This window comes from Brienomyrus brachyistius, chromosome 16 (genome assembly GCF_023856365.1).
Source record: "Brienomyrus brachyistius isolate T26 chromosome 16, BBRACH_0.4, whole genome shotgun sequence".
Classification (NCBI taxonomy): domain Eukaryota; kingdom Metazoa; phylum Chordata; class Actinopteri; order Osteoglossiformes; family Mormyridae; genus Brienomyrus; species Brienomyrus brachyistius.
This window is the reverse complement of record NC_064548.1, coordinates 14,082,814-14,103,557: the sequence shown is the minus strand read 5'-3', so window position 1 is coordinate 14,103,557 and position 20,744 is coordinate 14,082,814. Positions and strand designations below refer to the sequence as shown.

At 43.9% G+C, this 20,744-nt stretch overlaps 1 protein-coding gene across 14 annotated transcripts in view; it reads left to right on the top strand.

The window, feature by feature from the left end:
- LOC125709747 (syntaxin-binding protein 5-like) overlaps nt 1–20,744 on the top strand; it is a 113,803-nt gene that overhangs the window by 68,039 nt on the left and 25,020 nt on the right. For 3 of the 14 annotated variants that reach the window (XM_048978499.1, XM_048978500.1, XM_048978504.1), the window contains exons 6-22: nt 1,619–1,682; nt 3,114–3,197; nt 6,328–6,451; nt 8,123–8,201; nt 8,563–8,717; nt 9,030–9,102; nt 11,131–11,278; nt 11,565–11,632; nt 12,182–12,222; nt 13,714–13,928; nt 14,013–14,179; nt 14,851–14,976; nt 15,731–15,882; nt 16,342–16,413; nt 17,840–17,911; nt 19,140–19,205; nt 19,326–19,358. In XM_048978499.1, coding sequence (XP_048834456.1) covers nt 1,619–1,682; nt 3,114–3,197; nt 6,328–6,451; nt 8,123–8,201; nt 8,563–8,717; nt 9,030–9,102; nt 11,131–11,278; nt 11,565–11,632; nt 12,182–12,222; nt 13,714–13,928; nt 14,013–14,179; nt 14,851–14,976; nt 15,731–15,882; nt 16,342–16,413; nt 17,840–17,911; nt 19,140–19,205; nt 19,326–19,358 — 1,739 coding nt within the window. The remainder of the gene's footprint in view (nt 1–1,618; nt 1,683–3,113; nt 3,198–6,327; nt 6,452–8,122; nt 8,202–8,562; nt 8,718–9,029; nt 9,103–11,130; nt 11,279–11,564; nt 11,633–12,181; nt 12,223–13,713; nt 13,929–14,012; nt 14,180–14,850; nt 14,977–15,730; nt 15,883–16,341; nt 16,414–17,839; nt 17,912–19,139; nt 19,206–19,325; nt 19,359–20,744) is intronic. The other 11 variants (XM_048978513.1, XM_048978511.1, XM_048978508.1 and 8 more) reach the window with 5 other exon arrangements.

The window sequence follows — 20,744 nt, the reverse complement described above, 5'->3', positions numbered from 1 at the left end:
TATAAATGAGTGAACTAAATGAACATAATTAAATAACTACAAATTAACTACAGAAATCCCTCATTTGGAAAGCACAGTTAATAACCTAAAAAAATACATGATAGGAAAATGGAGGTGACAAGAAATTACTAGGATATCACAATACATCAGCTAGATGAGAAAACGTTAGTATTATTAGTGTTTTTTGCTTCGCAGTGATTAATATGTTAATTCTGCTTAAATACAAACAAAATTAAGACTTCAGCAGGAATTATGAACTTATCAGGGATGTTTTCGAGTGGTTGAAATCTCCCTTGGGCCTGTTTTCCGTCCAGATTGATGTCCAGCATAAACCCTACACTATAAATGAATATTCACTCATAATTACCTTCTGCTGTGCGTGACTCTGTTACCCTTCAGTGGGGCAGAGTTACTCTGTACTCTCTGCGTTAATCTCTTCACTGTCAGCTTGTGCTCATTAGCTTCTCTCTTCTGTCATTATCTTTGTTAACATTCACGCTCAGGTTAATGTTTTCCTGCACCTGCAATCCAGCATTGCCTTTAAAAGCTTTGCTTTCCCTTTTCTACATCCTTGGTTTTTATACTGACAATAATATACGTTCAATGTTTCTTAGCCTTATGCCGAAATGCAAGGTCACAGTGATAATGAATGGAAAGAAAATTAGTCACTGAGTGACAAGCTGCTATTGAAATAAACTGTAGATTTGTGTAAAGCAAACTTCGAATGCCCTTGTAAGGAGGTGAGCAGAGCCTGTGTTCTGCAGCTCCATATGTTAGCGCCATCTCTGTGTCTGCTGCTCCCTCTTTCATTCATCATTGTCGGGTGGCGGGGGGGGGCCTTTGTGAGAACCATGTAAACCCCTTAGTCCACAAAACCTCTGCTTTGCTCTGAAGTGAGAGTCCTGCAGGAACAGTAGCTGTGTCTGGGGCCTGTTCCCATGTGTCCCTGAAAGGCTTTCCCCTTTCCTTCTTGTGTGACATGGCGTACAGCTGGATTCTTCTATGGGTTGATGAGAATAAGCATGTCTTAAGGGAAGAGTCAAAACAAATAATAATAATAATAATAATAATAATAAACGGGGTGGAATGGATGGATGGATGGATGGATGGATGGATGGATGGATGGATGGATGGATGGATGGTGGCGGTGCAGTGGTTAGCACTGTTACCTCACACCTCTGGGACCAGGATTGGAGTCTGCGGTTAGCCACCTCCATGTGTGTGGGGTTTGCATGTTCTCCCAGTGTCCTCATGGAGATTCCTCCAGGTACTCTGATTTCCCATCCCCCACACTCCAAAAACATGCTTAATTGAAGTTACCAAGTTGCCCATAGGTGTACATGCATAAGTGAATGGTGTGTGTTTATGCCCTGCGATGGGTTGGTGCCCCATCCTGGGTTATTCCCTGCCTTGTACCTGGGCCTCTGCAGACCCCATGTGACCCCTAATAGGAGAAGTGGTTACAGAAAATGGATGAATGGATAAAAACAACATATGTAATATAATGTTGTCAGAAATGTGTTCTTCAAGGGCTATTGAGAAATCAAGAAGAACTCTCCAGTATTTGTAGACCCCTAAATTAAAAAATTCCTTTTTTTTCTTTTTATCTTATTTAAAGATCGACCAAAACGCATCCTGGACCAGTGGTTCACCTGAGTGACAGCCCACGTGATGAGGGCAAGGTGAGTGTGCGAAGGGGGCAAAATCCTCCCCCCGCTAAGTTTCTGTAACTTCACCTGTTATATCATGGACAAATCCTAGCGCTTTCGCTCTCAGGGATGTTCCCGACAACGTGGTTGACAATTACCGATCATTTTCTGCTTCTTCTTTCAGCTGGAGCCCTTATCTTTACAGCGAGGAAGTCAGGCTGTTTCAGATTCAGGCATTAGTCATGAACACAAACATTAAAGAATTGATTTTTCAGGGTGTCTAGGACACGTCGCCTGCTGTGAGGAAAAAAATATATAGATATCAAAATGACGCCAGAGGAGAAACATTTGTAAAACATTTTGGATTGTACAGTAATTGCTCAGTGAGAATCTTCTCCATGTGCCTGTTTTGTGAGTTGCAGTGTGGGCGTATGTCAGCACACTGATGGAAATGTAGGCCATTGTTATGTTTATCTAGCTACATACAAAATGGATTAGCGATTTCTCTCTCTCTCTGTCTTTTAAGATATAAGTATGGGGATGATTTGTGTGAACAAAGATGTTAATATGTTGGTAAATGGTTGTCGTATTCATTGGCTTTACACGTCCCATGAAGCACACAGAATCTTTAGTTGCTTTAACGATGCAGCTGTAGTTGTGTGATGTATTACAGCAGGACATCTCATTGTCTTCCATAATGTTCTGCCATCCTGCTGTACCTGTTTTGCCCCAAGCTGAGTCTGTCTTTTGCTAATTATTATTTTATTGCTCAGCTGACACATTTATTTAAAGTGACTTACAGTAGTGCTGGTTTGTACAGCTGCTTATAATTGACATTTTTGTGGCCGATTTGCTGGTGAGATTCAGGTTAAGCGTCCTACTCCAGGGAGCAGTTTAGGTCACTTCCTGTCTATGATCACTGGACGGATTGGTAGTTGCCTTTATAGTGGAAGTGTCAGTCCTGAATGAATCGCCGGGTATAATTATGTTACCCTCTGGCTAATATGTCATAAAATGTGTATCCAATTCAGCAGTTTCTCCTGACCCATTAATAAAGTTTGAGTTCATTCAGAGTTGACAAGAAAAAGAAAAACTTTTTGATCTCATATTCCAAATCCACTAAAACGCCTCTCTCAGACACTGGCCAATACCCATTTGAATGCTGATGGAAGATCATGACCCTTGAAGGCTAAAAGCGATCTGATTTTAATTTTGATTCAATTTTTAATTATCTATCAGAGGCAATTACTTGTTTGATTATATGATGTCCTTGTGCCCATGTTCTATTTATAACCCACCCTCTTGTTGTTGGGCCAATAGCTTCATCCATGTGGGAATCGCTGTCCATATACCTGTATTCTGAAATGCATTGCCTAGCCTGATTTCATTTATAGCCCTCTGATCAGATTTCGGTCTCTCACTTCATCCTTTACTTCCTCCTGCTTCTCCACCGTCGTCCCATAGCTACTCATCGGCTTCGAGAGCGGCACAGTGGTACAATGGGATCTGCGGGCCAAGAAAGCAGACTTCAGAATCTATTACGACGAGGTAGGTCCACATCTCCGATTCAAGCTGCGATACAAATGCATTAATATAAATTAAAATAATATAAATCAGTGTTTCACAACCCAGTCCTCGGGGTCCCCTCAGACAGTCCACAATTTTGTTCCCTCTCAGTGAGCTAGGAGGGAGCAAGAATGTGGAACAAAAACATGGGCTGACTGTGGGTCCCCGAGGACCAGATTGGGAAACACTGATATAAATGTATTAGCTAACTTAACGTGATATATAAAGTTAGCTAATAGTCCTGCAATACAGGTATACTGGTTACATACCTTTGGTGCTGGTTTTGAAGATCTAGTAATATCACCTTGAACTGCTTTGAGGACCTTCATGTTGTTACTGATTTGAATAGTTCGAATAGTCTTATTAGCTTCCTGCTATCTTTGATAGGCGTCGTGTAGCTCTTGCTCCAGTACTGCTTACACTTGTAGCTGGGGATTCGTTGGAAGTTGTTATTCATTGAATGTTCAGCTTAGCTGCACTTACGCCTAATTGACTCATGGACAGCCATATGCTTGTAACGTGACATTAGGCTTCACCTATACTGTACGTCATTTTGGACAAAAGTGTTTGTCCAATGAAAACTGCGTATGTCCACTTTTTGACAATTGTGAATTTTTACTATTGTATTTATACTTGTACAAGTTAACGTTTGTATTCACGATGGCTGTTTGTATGGAATATTTTATATTGCTCATTTTCACAACTTAGCGTTATTAGCTAGATGGCTCTGTGACTAACATCGTTGTTAATTGTGAATATGAAGCGAATTGGTTTGTTTGTTGTTGTCATCCTGTTGATGCTGACATATACGGCTCTCTGACAACAATCCACATCAGTCCATTTAAAACATGAAACCTCTCACTGATAGCTGTGTGACGACAGGTTTCTGTTATGGTTTACTTTGTAAAGCAGTATTTTTGGAGATATTGTGTTTTTCATTAGACTGTGATGGTATGTTTTTATTCTACGTGTTTAGCAGGTGACCTACTATTGCCAAAGCAGATTCAGCCAATTTTTGGAGCATTTAGAGTTAAGGGCCATGCAGGAACTTAACGACTAAGTCATTCTGCCAAACACAGGACTTGAACCACTCGCCTTCCAGCCATGGGCACTACGTCTTAATCTGCTGAGCCACATCGCCCCCTAATGCAAATAGATGTAAATTACGTATGAAATATCCCCACACCATACATCTGGTCTACTGGCATACCCCACTGCCTAACCTACCGGAAACATACATACTGTATTACTGTTCTCATAGCTGTCTCACTGTGATCTGTGTTTCCTGCATTCAGCTGGGTTTGACCAGGATGGTCAGTAGCAGTGCGGTATCAGACCTCCATGGGCTTTAGATTGCTGTTCTCACATCAGTGTGTGTGTCTTTGCATGTTTCTGTAATTTTTCTTCTTGTTTTTACTCTGGTTTCTTTAATCATTTTAAAAACACGCATTGAGGTGCATTAGTGTCTGTCGGTTCCCCTTACGGTGCTGTGGTGAATATTTGCCCTGCATTGGTTTATCATTCCTTTCAGGGAGCCCCCAGGTTTGTGCCCTACGCTGCCTGATATAGGCTGCAGCCCCCCTTGTGACCATATACTGAAAAAGTGATTGGAAGATGGATGGATGGATGGATGGATGGATAAACAGATGATTTTTCTTTTGTCTTTCATGAGAATAAAAGAATATGGGTTGCTTCTTTTCTTTGTTGCTTATGAAATCACACACAAAACTGCAACACAGCTAAAACAAAGGACTCTAATCAAGGGTTATTAACTATCTTGACATATAGAGGAGTTAGAAAAATAGGACCCAAGCGCGACCGCAGCGGAAGTGCTCAGGAAAAAATGTATGAAGATAAGTAGATCACTTCGGCTCACGCTGGCCAGCGGGATATCCGGCATGGGGAAGAGCTTTGATTCCCTACATGGGATCTCCTTTATGCAGGAAAGCAATCATATTTCAGAGATAAGAGGTACCGACACCTTCCTCTATATTCATATAGGCTTTGTAGGCTCTGATTATTCCCCAGTGCATTCTGATTCATCTGACTGAGCGGGAAAACATGAAAGGACTTCGTCTGAATTAATCACACAAATTATAATTAAACAATCCTTATTGTTCTCAAGAATAAACACGTCGAACGCAAATGCAAAATATAAGTACGCTGTGTATCAAGCCGCTGGTCAGGTTCCACTTCGCTGATCACTACTCTTTTGCAATTTTGTGATGCGAAGATTTGAGTCATATTGTGTCGTTTCGCAATTTATTTTAGCTATTGTCTGTGTTGCGTTTGTTCCCTGTGTCTCTACATTGTCTAATGCTTCTATTTTCTGCTATTTTTAGTTGTATAGTCAGCTGACAGTCTGCAGGGGGCAGATGACTGAGCAACTTATGAAGTACATACAACAAACCAGAAGCTTCTTAAATAATACACAATATCACCTTCCTGTTCCTGTATATATTGCCCCATTAAACAGAGTATTAATTTACCATCCATAATTTTGCATCTTCTATAGTAGAAACCCATCTCCCTTACATTTCTTCCTGATTTTACAATCAACATACAGTATGGTACTAGAATCAACATGGTTTTCCTGATTAATTTCATTGTACAATTATATTATTCCCATATATCATGTACCATAATGTTTGCTTTTTCTTTGGATTTTTTTAACGGCAGCATCTCCTCTGAAAACCGAGGCCCTTATTTTTAAAATGAATTCCTCCATATGCTCGCTGTAATGGATTTTGGCACAACAGAGTATAAACAATGTCAAACATATCTAATGTGGTCACAGATGTTACGCACGGGGGAATTTTATTAAGGAACCTCAACTAAAGATCAAATAGATTACAAGGCCTCTGCTGCTATAAAAGCAGTCGGGGGCATTTTACGGTGTCCGTACCTGAGTCATGTCTAAAGATGCTAGTTCCAGGAACACCCTAATGATGACTTATTTACGTCTAGGCATGCTAGCGAGGGCCACAAGTTTGGCATTAAGCTGATTGCTGCATTTCGGCTGCCTTGCTGGCTCCATGGGTGGTGTGACTGGCTCTTCAGATGCAGATCCATGACTCCAGTTGCTCCTCTTTCTGCCCCATCTCTTCCTCAGGCCATCCACTCCGTCAGCTGGCACCACGAAGGCAAGCAGTTCATGTGCAGCCACTCAGACGGCAGCCTGACCACGTGGAGCCTGAGGAACACTGCCAAGCCCTTCCAGGTCACCTTTCCCCACGGTAGGACCTCCTTCCTCTTCCGGCCCATCTGCCAGGTTCTGGTCCTCCCAAACTGGCGCACCCTCTCCAGTTTCCGGCCCTCTTCAAAAGCAGAGGGGAGGGGGAGGCGTGTGATCAGTCGGTGTGTGATGACGAACGTCTAGTTAATGGCGAGACTCCACGACTCTTCAAAAGCAAGGGTAGAGCGACCAAACGTGTCTCTTGAAAAGAGGCCCGGGATTTTGCCGATGCCAGGCGTCGGCAGACACGAGGCGTTCATTGTCTTTCACACCCACAGAACCAGGACGTGACTCACGAATCAAGGATAATGAAAGGACAGAGTCTAGGGAGAGAAAAGAAAAGAGGAACATCAAAAGACACTACAAGCAGCCCACGGATTATGAACGCCATCCTCACGGACAACTCGTGCTTACAAACGGACTGCCATAAAGTCTAGTACAGTGAAAGTCAGGTTAAATACAGTGGTTTATAATAAAGGGCACACGCATTACATTGTGATGCTCCTGAGAATTGCACTGCATGGCTTATGTGTTTCGTCAGCTGAAGGTACTGTATGTAACTGCTTTTATTATTACTGTATAATAATAATCATTATTATGTACTTTATTATTACTTTTCTTGACTACAGATTCAACTTAAGGACAGACTTAGGGAACGAATCTCACTTGTAACCTGGGGACTGACTGTATATATTGTTGAACATGTCTGCTCTTCATAGCGTGTAACCTGACATTTAAGCTTGTTTTTACCACCTAGCTCTACTATTTTTTCGTGACCCGTACCTTGTTGTGAGGCAAAAAAACGGAACTAAATAGAGTGAAGTAGGGCACACTGGGAGGGCAGAGCCAGGTGGAGTTTGGTGACTGGTTTCCGATCCGTGGGTCACTGTTTGGAAGAAGGCAGGCTGGGGCTCTCCTGACGCGCTCCCTGTTCCGAGGGTGACGTCAGGAGAGGCGTTTTGGCACGGCAGGCGGTCCTGGGACGTGCCGTCTGGCAGCAGCCTTTCTGGAGGAAGCCAAGGGCATCGCGGACCAGACACGCTGCCTCTCAGACTCATTTACGGCACTCGGACGTGGGGCTCCTTGTCGGATCCCTCTGTAAATGCCAGATGATGAAAGTCACACTGTGAAGGTCATAAAGGATCTCCAGCCAATTTAATTAGTCTCTTTATTTTGGTCTTTTAGAACAGTAAATTACTGTTAAAACAGCACATTGCTATCGATATCCATCTAACATGATTGTTGGACATTCATGGACATAAGGCCTTTGTCCATTAATTACATATATTTTTTAAGTTTCAAATTTCTTGTAGTATTTTGTGTAATAAAATTTTAGATATAACCTGACAGCTACATAAGTTTAGTTGAGTATTTTGTGTATTATGACCGCAAGCAAACAGTGTGAGTCCAGTTTGTGTTGCTGAGCAAAGCTGTTTTTGGTTCTAGCTTGTCAGCTTCAGTCACTCCTGAATCTTCTGCCCTAAAGCTGAGTTACATATCATATCACTGTCATTGCATCTTAGAAGCACAAGTGACATTGAAATGCAGGAATGTAAAGTCATGTAATCTTAAACCTGGCACGCGTACAGTACATGGCCACACATACTGTAAACAGGGCACAGGCTAGGAAGCTCAACTCCCTTGCTGCCTTCTAATGCTTCTGTCTCTGCAGGGAAGACCCAGCGGGACGGGAGGAAGCCGGAATCGTGCAAACCAATACTGAAGGTGGACTACAAAACCACGAGGAACAGGCGAGCGTTACAGCCGCCTCCCACGACGTGCGCCTCGCTTGAATTCTCTTTGCTCCGGGTGCAGATTTATTTTGGGATTTATTTTATTTTAAAGGACACGTTATATAAAAATATTGACATTGTGCAGAACAAGGTAGAGACTGAAAGAGGCAAAATGAGAAACATTTTTTTTTCACCGACAAAAAGAAACTTTTAGGTTCATTCTGTAGCTTATAGTGACTATATAGTTCATGTGTAGAAGTGCGCTTTCCTCTGCTTGCATGAGATAATCGAAATGCCACATTCTGCGTGACTAAAGAAGTAGATGGCTGAATGAGATGTGGAGTGAAGGGAGGTAACGGTTTGGACTTCGCCTCTACAGCGAACCCTTCATCATATTTTCCGGGGGGCTGTCCTATGACAAGGCCAACAGGAGACCGACTCTCACCATCATGCACGGCAAGTCCATCACAGCGCTGGAGATGGACCACCCCATCGTTGAGTTCCTGACCCTGTGCGAGACCCCGTACGCCAACGGTACGTATCCAACGGCACATTGTTATCGGTATTCCCGACGGCACAGTTTGTACTACAGCGTGACTCAGATTGTGTACTTAGTGATCTTCAGTAGCAGTGACTATACACCTGTGAATGTTTGTAAAAAGCTATTAACTTTAGTCTGTGAATATGTAGGGTAAGCAATTCATATGGGAGTGTCTGTTTCCCGACAAATACTTTAATGCCTCTGTGTTGTGTCATTTAATGTTTTTAAGCCAGAAATTGTCTTAGCAGCTGTCGGCATGCTAAACTGGGTGTTTTTGCGTTTGCGTTTTCAATGACTGGCCGCAGAAGTCCAAGAACCCTACGCAGTGGCGGTATTACTGGAAAAGGATTTCATTGTGGTGGATCTGACACAGAGCAAGTAAGTGCAGAGTATAAAGGAATGGGGGAAGTAGCCTGTGACCAGCAGCATTGTACTGGGCCTTTGTTGACTGAGGAAGGCGCGCGTTTCATGAGCGAGGCACTCCGAAGGGGACAGGTACTGTAGCATGGTTCGGTGATGTGGATGGACACGCCTACGGCATCCCACAAAACATTCAGCGTGTGATAAGCAGGTGGCAAGGGACACGCCGTGCCGGGAAAGTGCCGAGCCAGATTCAGCCAGTGATGAGCCCCAAAGTTGGCTGAAAGTTAAATTGTTATAAACGTTCCAATCTCTTTTTCTACAGCCACTTATCCAGTCCAGGGTCACAGTCAGAGTAGAGGCTATTCCCAGACACGCAGAGCACGTCCGTCACAGGCCGCTACAGACAACATAGAGGTACCAAAGCAAATGAATTTGGTGCACGGGAGGACTCCGGATTACGCAATAGCGTAGCACCTGGGGATTTTGTGGAGAACTTGCGAACTCTGCACAAACCCGCAGAGCGTGAGACTACCATGCAACCCACTGAACCATATGTCACCCAGCGTCCCAGACAGCTCTGAGAAATAATTTATCTTAAGTCGCTCTGGGCGAAAGTTCTACAAAATGAGAGCAACATTGCTAGGACACACTTGAGACTTCTTTGCGTAACATTTAGACATCCTCATAGGGCTTCAGAAAAGGAATGTGTTCCTTCTACAGTACATTGCTACTGTACCTTCAGCTGAGTAGTAGTAAGACAGCTTGATACGACATGAAGACTGATGATTCCTGCAGGATCCGGGTTCATTCATGGTGCAGACCCTGTAGATATATCGATTCTTGCTTTTTCATATTTCATACTTTCAGATCGCTGGGCGAGGAAGGCTAATTGCCTTAATTATTGTTAACACCAGGGGCAAAAATGTAAAAAGTATCTAAAATATGCTCCTTGAATGCAACATTCATGTCTTCCAGATGCATACATGCAAGCACACACACACACACACACACACACACACGCTCACACACACACACACATGCTCACACACACACACACGCTCACACACACACACATGCTCACACACACACGCACACACACACACGCGTGCGCTCACACATACACACACACGCGCGCACACAAATCCTCTCACCTTTTACAGACATGCAAAAAACATGATCACAGATGTCATGCAACAAAATAATTGTGAGTTAAATTATTTCCTACAATCAATACAAATAGCAACTAACTGCGGCACCTGTTGAGAAATGCATTTCTCATTACAGTAGGATCCTTATTGGCTACATACATTATAGATAGTTTGCAAAATACCCAACTACAGGCGGTCCCCGGGTTAAGAATGTCAAACTCATTCTTATGAATGGATTGCCATAAAGTCTATTATGCTAAAAATTCAGGTTAAAAACAATGGATCATAAGGAACACAAGGTGCAGTAAAGTACAGTATGTACCCTTATTATCGCTGTATTTCCATCATTATTATGTACTGTATTGTGATTTTTCCGACTTACCTACAAATTAAACTTAAATGCAAACTTAGGGAATGGGTCTCATTTGTAAAGTGGGAACTTCCTCTATATATGCTGTATATATAAATGGTTAAAAGAATGAACTAAGCAATTACATGTAGCGTAACAGTCTTCTTTTAGCTTCAGCACTGAGTGCTAATAGGTCTCATTTGTACATTGCAATATATCACAATCAGAATGGTTTATTTATCATCATGTACTTTTATATGTGGGGAATTTATTTTGGGGTGTCATGTAAAGCAATGAAGGGCAATCAAAAACTCAACATGATAAATTATATGGCTAAATAAATTATATGGTTGCTTGTTACTCTATAGGTTTCTACTTCAGGTATAAGGAGGGACTTGGGAAAGGTACTTAGGCGTAATTACTCTGAATTACCCTGCTGTAATGGCTGAAACTATAAGGCAGCTTTAGCGGCTTCATCGACCGGCTGCGTTTGCCCTTTCTGTCAGTGTGCTCACACATCTGCATTTTCCTTCGTCTGTTCTGCAGCTACCCCATTTTCGAGAATCCCTATCCCATGGACATTCACGAGTCTCCTGTCACCTGCACAGCCTACTTCGCAGACTGCCCGCCTGAAATTATACCCGTCCTCTATTCCATAGGAGCCAAACACAAAAAGCAGGGCTACAGCCATAAGGTATGAGGGGTCTGGCAAGGTGTGCCTGGGAATTAACTTTCAGGGCACATTCGTTTGAATATATTAATAAGTTAAGCGTCGTTTGCATGTGAAATGCGATGGACCTAAGGGTCTCTCTCACCCCAAAGACAGCGGTCTAGCATTGCCATTTGTGATTCGCCACTTAACGCCTAAAGTAGACAAGAGACACAGGTACTGCATTTGGTGGGTTAACCCAAACAAGGTAAACATTCAATTGAAAGTTAAACTTACAGGAATGAGGGTAATTTTTTTTTATTATTTTCAGGAGTGGCCGGTGAGTGGGGGCACGTGGACTCTGGGTGCTCAGACCTACCCAGAAATCATCATCACAGGGTGAGTACATCCTCACACTCCCAAATACCACGCCGACGTTACACATACCAGCTTTAAAGGGTCTCTATGAACCATGTAGAGTGCAGCTCCTACCCACTACCTCTGTAGCGATCAAACTAAATCAAAGCCAGTGTTGGGCATTTCAGGTCCAGATGCTACAAATCCAGACCAATGTTTTGTTTCTACCCACCAGTTGGGCATAAGAGTTACTGTGACAGAGCACTTAACTGGTTGGTAGAAACAAAATCTTGGTCTGGATTTGTAGCATCTGGACTTAAAATGCTAATGAAAACATACGAGGCTGAAAGTGATCAATCTCTCATTTTTTATGCACATTTGGGTTCTTAATGTAAGGAGCTGTATGTATTTAAATCATTCTACTGGGTCTACTGAATTGTTAAAATTAGTGTTAAATAAACAACAAATCTTATTATATTGAGTAATTAAAGTCTCGGGTTTCCTGTCCTTTTTTTCCGTAGACGTGTTCTATGGTTTTTCATTTTCACTCAGAAAAAAAATAAGAGCATCACCTGTGTCTTTCTGCTGCAGGCACGCGGATGGATCAATAAAATTCTGGGACGCATCTGCCAGTAAGTGCTTGATGTTTGGCTCTCATCAGCTCAGTGTGATGCTATGAGCTTCGCACCAATTGTCTGTCATTCTGTGTAGCTTTAAAATCTTTTTTTTTTCCCTGGGTGTGACCAATGACACTTGACTTTCTGTAGTGAGTGACTGCTTTGTAGGGAAGCCAAAATCACTCTGGCATTTTCCACCACAATCAAAAAGTTTTTTTGTTAAAGTCACAAAGCACAGAGCTGTGAACTCCGAAGCCAACTCGCGGTGTTTGGGTATGCGGTATAAAGCTTGTATAAATTACCTGTCCCATCACTATATTTATCAGTCTGTTTGCGTATTTAGTTTCTTTTCTTGCAATAAATGGAACAAATATATTTGAACAAATATGGTAGAGACGACGCGTAAAAATACACATCCCTTGTCTTCAGTAACTAGCTATCTCTTGTTTGCAATATTTTGTTGCTTGGAATTGAAATGACTAAATATACAAAATACAAACAAAAACATAAAGAATAACATGCAAATGAATATCTGACATAATCAGAAGGTATTATATTCAGACAACTACTTTAAAGGTTAACATACGGAAAATAAATGTAGCTCAGAAAAGAACAGCGACTGATGACAGTAATAAGGCGAAACCAAGTGCATCTGTCCCTTTCCCATAACCATGCATCCAGTGCAGGATCTTTTTCTTTCACACGGCTGGACTCTCTCCCAGAAAGTAGGGAATATGCACAAGGTAACTGTAAAGCCACTGGTCCATTTGAAGTCTTTGTATTGTGAGAGTTCCCAGAAGAAACCTATTGGTAGACAATCATGAAGATGTAAATTCTACACACAAAGCTGCAGAAATTAAAGCCACAACCGAGTAAGCTGCCCAAAACAATAGATATACTTAAAGATAATAATAATTTCATTTGTGCTAAAAATACTTTAGGGTCAGTTCCAATACTGTTTTAAATACTGTTATAGCCAGTCTTATGACTGCGTCTAGATCAGTGTTTCCCAACCCGACCCTCGGGAAACCCGCAGACGATCCAGGCTTTTTCTCCCTCCCACAGACGCTGGTCTAGGTTGATCTGTGGTGCTGCCTGTCCTCTTGCGCATGCTTTTGTGTTCGCGTTCGTGCTGCAGTCTGACGGCTTTTGAGTCCCGCTGTCTCATGCTGGTGTTCATGCTGATGTTCCCGTAAAAGCCTCGGGTGCACAGATGGGGTTCAGAGTTCTGCCGAACGTGCATATTTACTGCAGATCGCGGCGGAGAGGGTGTTTAATTGGATCATTTGGATGCACTTTCAATACAATTAATGGGGATACAGGAGATACAATGAGCCACATCAGCCCCTAGATTTCCTACCGTTGTAAATGGGTGGATTAAGACCGGTACTTGCCACTGGGGAAATTACAGAAATGTGTCATGCGGTTCTAATTATAAACCACGATAGAATGTTCTAGCATTAGTCTGTCCTCGCTTCCCGCTCCAATCCTCCCCACTGCTGCTAGTCACCCTGCAGATGCTCTACAAGCTGAAGACGTCGAAGGTGTTCGAAAAGCCCAAGGTGGGGGACGGGCGGGTGGCGGAGCTGGTGGAGGAGGATCCCTTTGCCGTGCAGATGGTCAGCTGGTGCCCCCAGAGCCGGCTGTTGTGTGTGGTGGGCATCTCCGCCCACGTCATCCTCTATCGCTTCAGCAGACACGACGCCACCACTGAAATCACCGTGAGTGACCACGCGGCACCCTTCCCCCCGGTGGGGGCGGCTCCGTCTCCGCAGACCGTCGAAAGCCGCTGCTCTCTCTCTCAGGCTCTAGAGGTGCGTCTGCAGTGTGACGTAGAGGAGCCCATCTCCCCGTCAGAGACGGACGCCAACACGGGCCTCTTGGATGCCAGTCTGCACTCCCCCCAGCACCCCCCTGGCAGTCCGGGTTCTGCTACCCCTGACAGCGTCAGAGACAGCATCCCCTGCCTCAGGTTAGTCAATCTGCGGCAGCTGGAAATGCAGGGAGTCAGGCCGTTGGCAGGGAGGCCCACGGTCTCCCACTGAGCCCAGAGGGGGCTGACCTGTCTCAGTCGCTGATTACATCTCTCCCCTCCAGTTCCTCCGGTGGGTGACAAGGACAGAGTCGGGACCGATACTGAATTATTGCTACATTTTGATCCCTTTGAGTGCTCTGATCCATGTAACCTGTGGAGATTGCATCTGTAGAGATGCTCTTAGATGTTCCAGAACATTCTCTCATGTTATGCTGGTGTCGGGGAGACTACCTAAGGTCAGGTAGGAAATGGTAGCTGATAAACCGGAGCCCAAAATGAAAGAGGGTGTAATTTAACAAGGCAACTTTATAATTGTTTTACCATGGAAAGGATCCAGTTTCCTGTAGGTGTTTATTAACAGTTCCTTGAGACCCAGTTGGGGGGGGGGGGGGGGGGGGCTGGAGCCATTCACAGGCAGCACCAGACACAAGGCAGGGAAGCAGCCCAGGATGCCAGTAAATGCTATGAGTACTTTGGAAACACTTGGTCACCTTAACCACGCAACTGAGAGCAGAACCCAGAGGAAACCCACATGAAGTGGGAAAACCCCCCATACACGCTCTTTCTCACTCACACTCTCTCATCTCGCTGACTCCACCCCCCCCCAGGGTGAAGAACCGACCGATTCGCATGCCCCCAGGTTATCAGGCCGACTTGGTGGTGCAGCTCCTCTGGGTGGATGGGGAACCCCCACAGCAAATCACCAGCCTCGACATAAACTCCGCCTACAGCCTGTAAGCAACATTCCCTTCACCTTCTTCTCCTGCTGCCTCATGCTTTCCTTTTCCTTCTCGCCCTCTTCATCCCTCTATACTGTTGCCTGTGTATTATGTAATCTGTTTTCTACTGCCCCCTTCCCTCATTGACATTCTTTTCTTTACTGAGTATGTGACTTTTTATTTATTCTCGTACTCTAAAAGATCACTGGGCTCCTTGTCACCACTTCTGTATCACTTCCTCTACACCAGAGCTATGAATCCATCCGCACATTTTCCAAAGACCTCACCTTATTCATCTATGCATTTATAAACCTCCTGCCTATTCTATTCTCCTTCTTCGCTGGAATCACTTTAAGATCGATTCTTCTATGTTCCTGCTAATCACACTCCAGCCCTGCTGTCAATCAAGTATTTCGTAAGCAGAGGATAGTTTGGGTAAAAGCATAACAGAGGTACCGCTGAATACAGAGTCAGCAAATCAGTTCAGTCAAGAAGAAGGCTGTTTTGAGGACACCTTTGATGAGCTGCAGCAGAGTACGGGCTCGGCACAATACTGCGGCTGGGTGGGTGGGCCATCCAGGGGAATTAGAAGGAAATGAAAGAAGATCTTAAATTATGTACAAGCAGCAAGGGTAAAATCAATCTAATGAGTATCCATTGGGCAGATCCACCCCGTCCTTCATCGCCATCCATCGGCAGGAGCTCACCGTGTGCATGTGTAACTGGCGGGTTAATTCGAGGGCTCACTTCCGCTTTCGACTGTAACCAGGCTGGCTCTGGGGAACTGCAATGGCCTGGTCGTGGTGGACTACCTCCAGAAGAACGTCCTGCTGTGCATGAGCACCCTGGAGCTGTACGGCTCAAACGACCCATACCAGCGCCTTACCCGCTCGCCACGCAAGAGCAGGCAGTTCGCTGCAGGTACGCAGCTCGTGCCTCTGCCTGCATGTGTCCCGCAAGAACTCCTGCCACTTCCGGCTCTGCCTTTCCTGTCACGTGCCAGTGCATGCCCACGCAAGACACATGCACTCAGATAAACATGCAGTTCATAAACCCTGACAAAGTTGGCATGTATACAGGCAGATTCATGTGTAAACAGATGGACATGCTGTTAGATTTCTTTATGCACACAATTGCAGACGGATACAGTCTCATTCATGCGTACATGTATGTTTTGACACTGAGGTGCTAACACAACTCTCTACCCTAACTAGGCATAGTTTGATGCTTGCAGGCACACATACACACTCACCCAGACTGCATGCTCCCCTCTCTACCTTGCATGGTCCTTTTCTCCTCGTCCCGCTTGGTTACATCTCTCTCGAATGTCAACTTCACTGTAGATAACTGCATCCGCATTATTAATCTGCACTGTTCCAGGTTCTGGTTCTGGTGCTAGTGCTGGTGTTGGCTACTGTCCCACTTCTACTCCTCTCTCCACTCACTGTACAGGTGCTAATAGCATATTCGTTTGTGTAAGACGTACCTTTGTTATCCAGCAAGATTGGCCATCTTGAGCTTCTCGGGCCAGACTTTCAAAAGTCAACTGCTCCTGTGAAAGGCAAGAGCATCCTAGTCTTAGATGAGATTAGAATGTAAAGATGCGTGTACAGTAATCTAGCTGAATATAAAGGAGCCAGTTTTCCTTAAAGGTCCAGGTTGACGTGGCTCTTGTTGGGCTATATCACAGTTTTGTTTGAGTTCTGTCTGTTGACTGTGGAGCATATTTCCCTGTTCAGTGTCCAGTCCTCGCCATTTGTTATGTTGATATCAGTGTTGGTTGTGTGTGTATTAGTTATGCTATCCTGTGTAGGTGTTTCACATATTTCTATACATGTCCATAGTCACTCGCGCTTCCGATACTATCAGCCTTACGTTACGATGTCTTACATTGAAAGATTCGCGGTGTTTTTTGTTGGATTAAATTCTTCTGGTTTTTTCACTTACGATATTCAGGCTTTGTAACATATTACTACGCATTGTGTTACAGCAAATTCTTTTACATAGCTATAAATCTGTAAGGTAGTTTTCATATAAATGTATTAAAATATTTGAAACTTACAGATTGAATCTTTAATAATGTTGCTAAACGTTTATTTCAGCAACATGATTTCTTGGTTTTATAAACAACTGCTTCATAAACCATTCGAAAAAAAAAAGAAAAACATATAAAGACATGTTTCCAATATTTTTGTGATGCTCTTCTGGTTCCTGTGTTTATTACGTGCATTTTGTCACACAGAATCAGCTTTCATCCCAGTGTTGCTTTTTCTGTATATGATTTAGCTAACAGCCACCAGCCCCCTCACACTTCATTATTTCTGCCAACCAAAACCTCAGTTATAATGTACATCTATACATTTTCATGTAGAGGGTTTATTAATGCAGCAAAACCTTCACAAATGGATCCCTGCAAGGATGAATTCAGGGGCACTGGCTCCAGGTGAAAGCTGATTGGTCTCTGGAATCTCTGCTCCCCTGTCACTCAGCAAATCAAAACATACCATTAGCTAATGATATGGTTGGCCCCTCTGTATGAATTATGGCCCCTCTTTGCCCCCACTTTATAAAGTCCTAGAATTGCCATTGGGAGTCTGGTAGCTCATAATCTTAAAGTGAGCTTGTTGGCTATCAGACTGAAATGCTAATATTGGTTTGCTTTCATTATAGGATAACATCCCGCCCTTGACGTTGTATTTCCCCTCAACGTAACTGGATCTTGGTTGGCTTCCCCTCCCCCTGTTTATCCTGAGACTGTTTGAGTTTGGGGTCCCCTTCCTCTGGACCCAGTGGCTGTTGTCTCCTCCTCACCACACTTCTCTTCTTTCCCCATATACATCCACTGTGGCTGCTGCTGTGACGGCATGCTGTCTGGCAGACAACATTTGCATGCGTGGCCTGTCTAACTTTTATTCAGATTCAAAGAAAAGGATTCGTACGTCTTACCAGAGTAAGTGCGGCCTCGCTGAAGGCGGGGGGGGGGAGGGGGGGGGATGGATTCCTGTTGAGGAGCACACCAGAAGGACAAATCAGGGCTGAGAAGGACAGTTTGTTCCACACCTGAACAAAAGACAAAAAAGAAATGTGTCTTAGTATTATTTAAAGGGGGGACCTGCAATTGAGAACATTTTGTTTAATGCAAGCCCTTTATCTAGATAATTCTTCAAGTGACTGATTTGGCCAGTTGGCCCACTGGCCATGTCCCAAAACCAAGGCTGGACTTATGCATGAGCTAATCTAGGTTGTCACCCAAGGTCTTGAGATGTAGAGGGGTGGGGGGGCAAATAATTTTTTCGGGTTGTTGCAGCAGCATTTTCAGCTGTTGGTAGGGCCCCAACAATGACTTTAGCCCAGGGGCCCCCAGTTCGGCCCTGGCTAAAGTGCTTCATCAGCATGTCCTTCTCGGTTGCTGTTTACCACCCGAATTGATCGTATTTAGTCACCTTTTGAAATTCTGGGGTTATCTGTAATGGTGAAAATGATAAAAAAAAAGGGTTTCTTCTTGCGTAACAGTGCCTGGTCCTGCAGAGGGAGAACTGCGGTACCGAAAGGACCCACAGAACTCTTTTCTCCTGTTTTATACTGTAAGATGAGAAAAAGAGTTGATCAGGGAATAGGCAGCATTTCCTTCCTCTCAGTTCAGAAGTCTGCATTATTAAACGATTCTGATATTCTTTTAAAAGACCACAGTTCCAGTGAGTTTAGTGAATTAGAAGTGAGCAGCTAAATATAAGGAAAAGGATAAGCGTGTTCAGCATGAGAACAGCTGTCAGATTATGGAAAATTAAAGATGAATACAAATGCACATTTTGAACGCACCATGTCACGTGCTGTACAGTCTATTCAACAATTTCCATTTTCAGTAATGAAGTAAAAAACAACCTCTGTGTATAAACTGTGTTATTGGGTTCAATTAATTGAGGAATATTTAAATATTCAAAAAAAGAAAGGTATAATTTTGATGTTATTTACCACAGGGCTAGGTATCCCTAGACAAATTAAATTGCTGGACAATTTTGATGGCTGAGAACGAGAGTAATACATTTTGGAATTTGACAATGGAATGTTGGCTATAGAGTGGCCAGTATGAGTAAGACGATAGTGATTTTGGTTCCCTCTCCCTCTTTGCACTTTGGCTGTATCGGGACATACAACTGACCTCCGGCTTGGTGCACCAGGCCTTACAGAACTGACAGACAACCAGGTGTCTCTGGAGTTGGACCGCAGCAGGTCGCCCACCTCAGGTAACAACATCCTGGCCTAATGACCTGCATCTACACAAAGACACGGTTACTCTGCCCGTTGGCACATTGATGTCCTTGGTGACCTCCATTGTTGAGTCTCACTTTTAGTTCCTTCACCAGGGCATCGGCAAAAAGGTGACCAAATGTCCACGGGTGAGTATCAGCGGAGTGTCCCGGTGTTTCGACATTTTCCACGTCCTTAGCCCGTGGAAGATGTATCCAGCGGTGGTGTGGACTTTCCAGGCTTAACTGCAGCTTTAATGATACGGGCTTTGACGCATGCTATGACGTAAACAGGTAACTGCCAAAATAAATGGAACGCCAACATACAGGCCAAACACATAGTTAGGCTAATTGGCATCTCTGAGTCGACCACAGTGTATGATTGTGTATGTTAGTGTGCGCATAAGTGTGACCTGTGATTGACTGGCATCCCATTCAGCTTTGTACTATATGCAGCGTAGGACAGGCTCCAGATTCCCCCCTTAGAATGACCAGAATAGGTGGTTAGAAGGGTGTATGGATGGCTGAATGGATGGATAGGAGGACCAACATGTAGAGTCTGATTAGGGCAGTTGGCAATTATGAGCAACCAAAACAGCTTCAGTGTGCTTTGCCACCAATTAAACAAGTGTCTGGAGCTGTGCGAGAGGCAGGGGGCACCATCGGCCCGTGAGACATTTCATTGTTGGTGTTTTGCAGATGGTGACGGAAAATACTGGCTCATAATCCAAAATCTCCCTTAAGCGTACAGTTGGCTTGTGGTCTAGTGACCAATTCAGCTATGGCACATGGTTTTGATCATTTTGATAGTCATCAGACCACTCAAAGACCCTGTGGATGAGGTCAGTATCATTCTGAAAAACTCATTAGTTTATAAATTCTTCGCCACAGAATGAACATGGTCACTCAGAATTGTTTTTGTTACTAAAAATGTGTTGAGTGGACCTAAACCCAACTATTAAAATTGTACAGTACTCCACACCAGACATACCAACAACATACCGAGAGAGCTAAACAAGCTCATTAACAGGAGTAACAAGTACCTGTGCACTTGTTGAGAACAGGGTGAAACATGACTCATCAGACCATGTGACTCCTCCCCAGTGTCTGTGAAATGTTGCATTATTAGATGCAGTTCATTCACTGAGTCTCCCTCATTATGAACTAGGCCTGTTGAAGCTGCCTACTCAGATGTTGGAGTGGAATTAGTCAGTTCATTCAGAGCTGCTTATCTGCTGTGCCGGTCGTCACGAGCACGGACACCAGAGTGGAGGAGTTTGCACATCTGCTGTACATTCCCTGCATCTTTCCTGTGCATCACCATGCCGACAGCACACTGGCTACCATTTCTTATGAAATACCAAAAGCTAAATTCCTTCACATGGAATCCCATGCTGTGTGTACCCCGATAATTATCCATTTTTCAGAGTCACCGTTCCTTGTCGAGCCACAATCCAAAAATAATGGGTAACTAAGCTTGCCTGTCATATTGCTGAGCATGATAGGATGGTAATGCTGAGGAATCACATGTGTGTG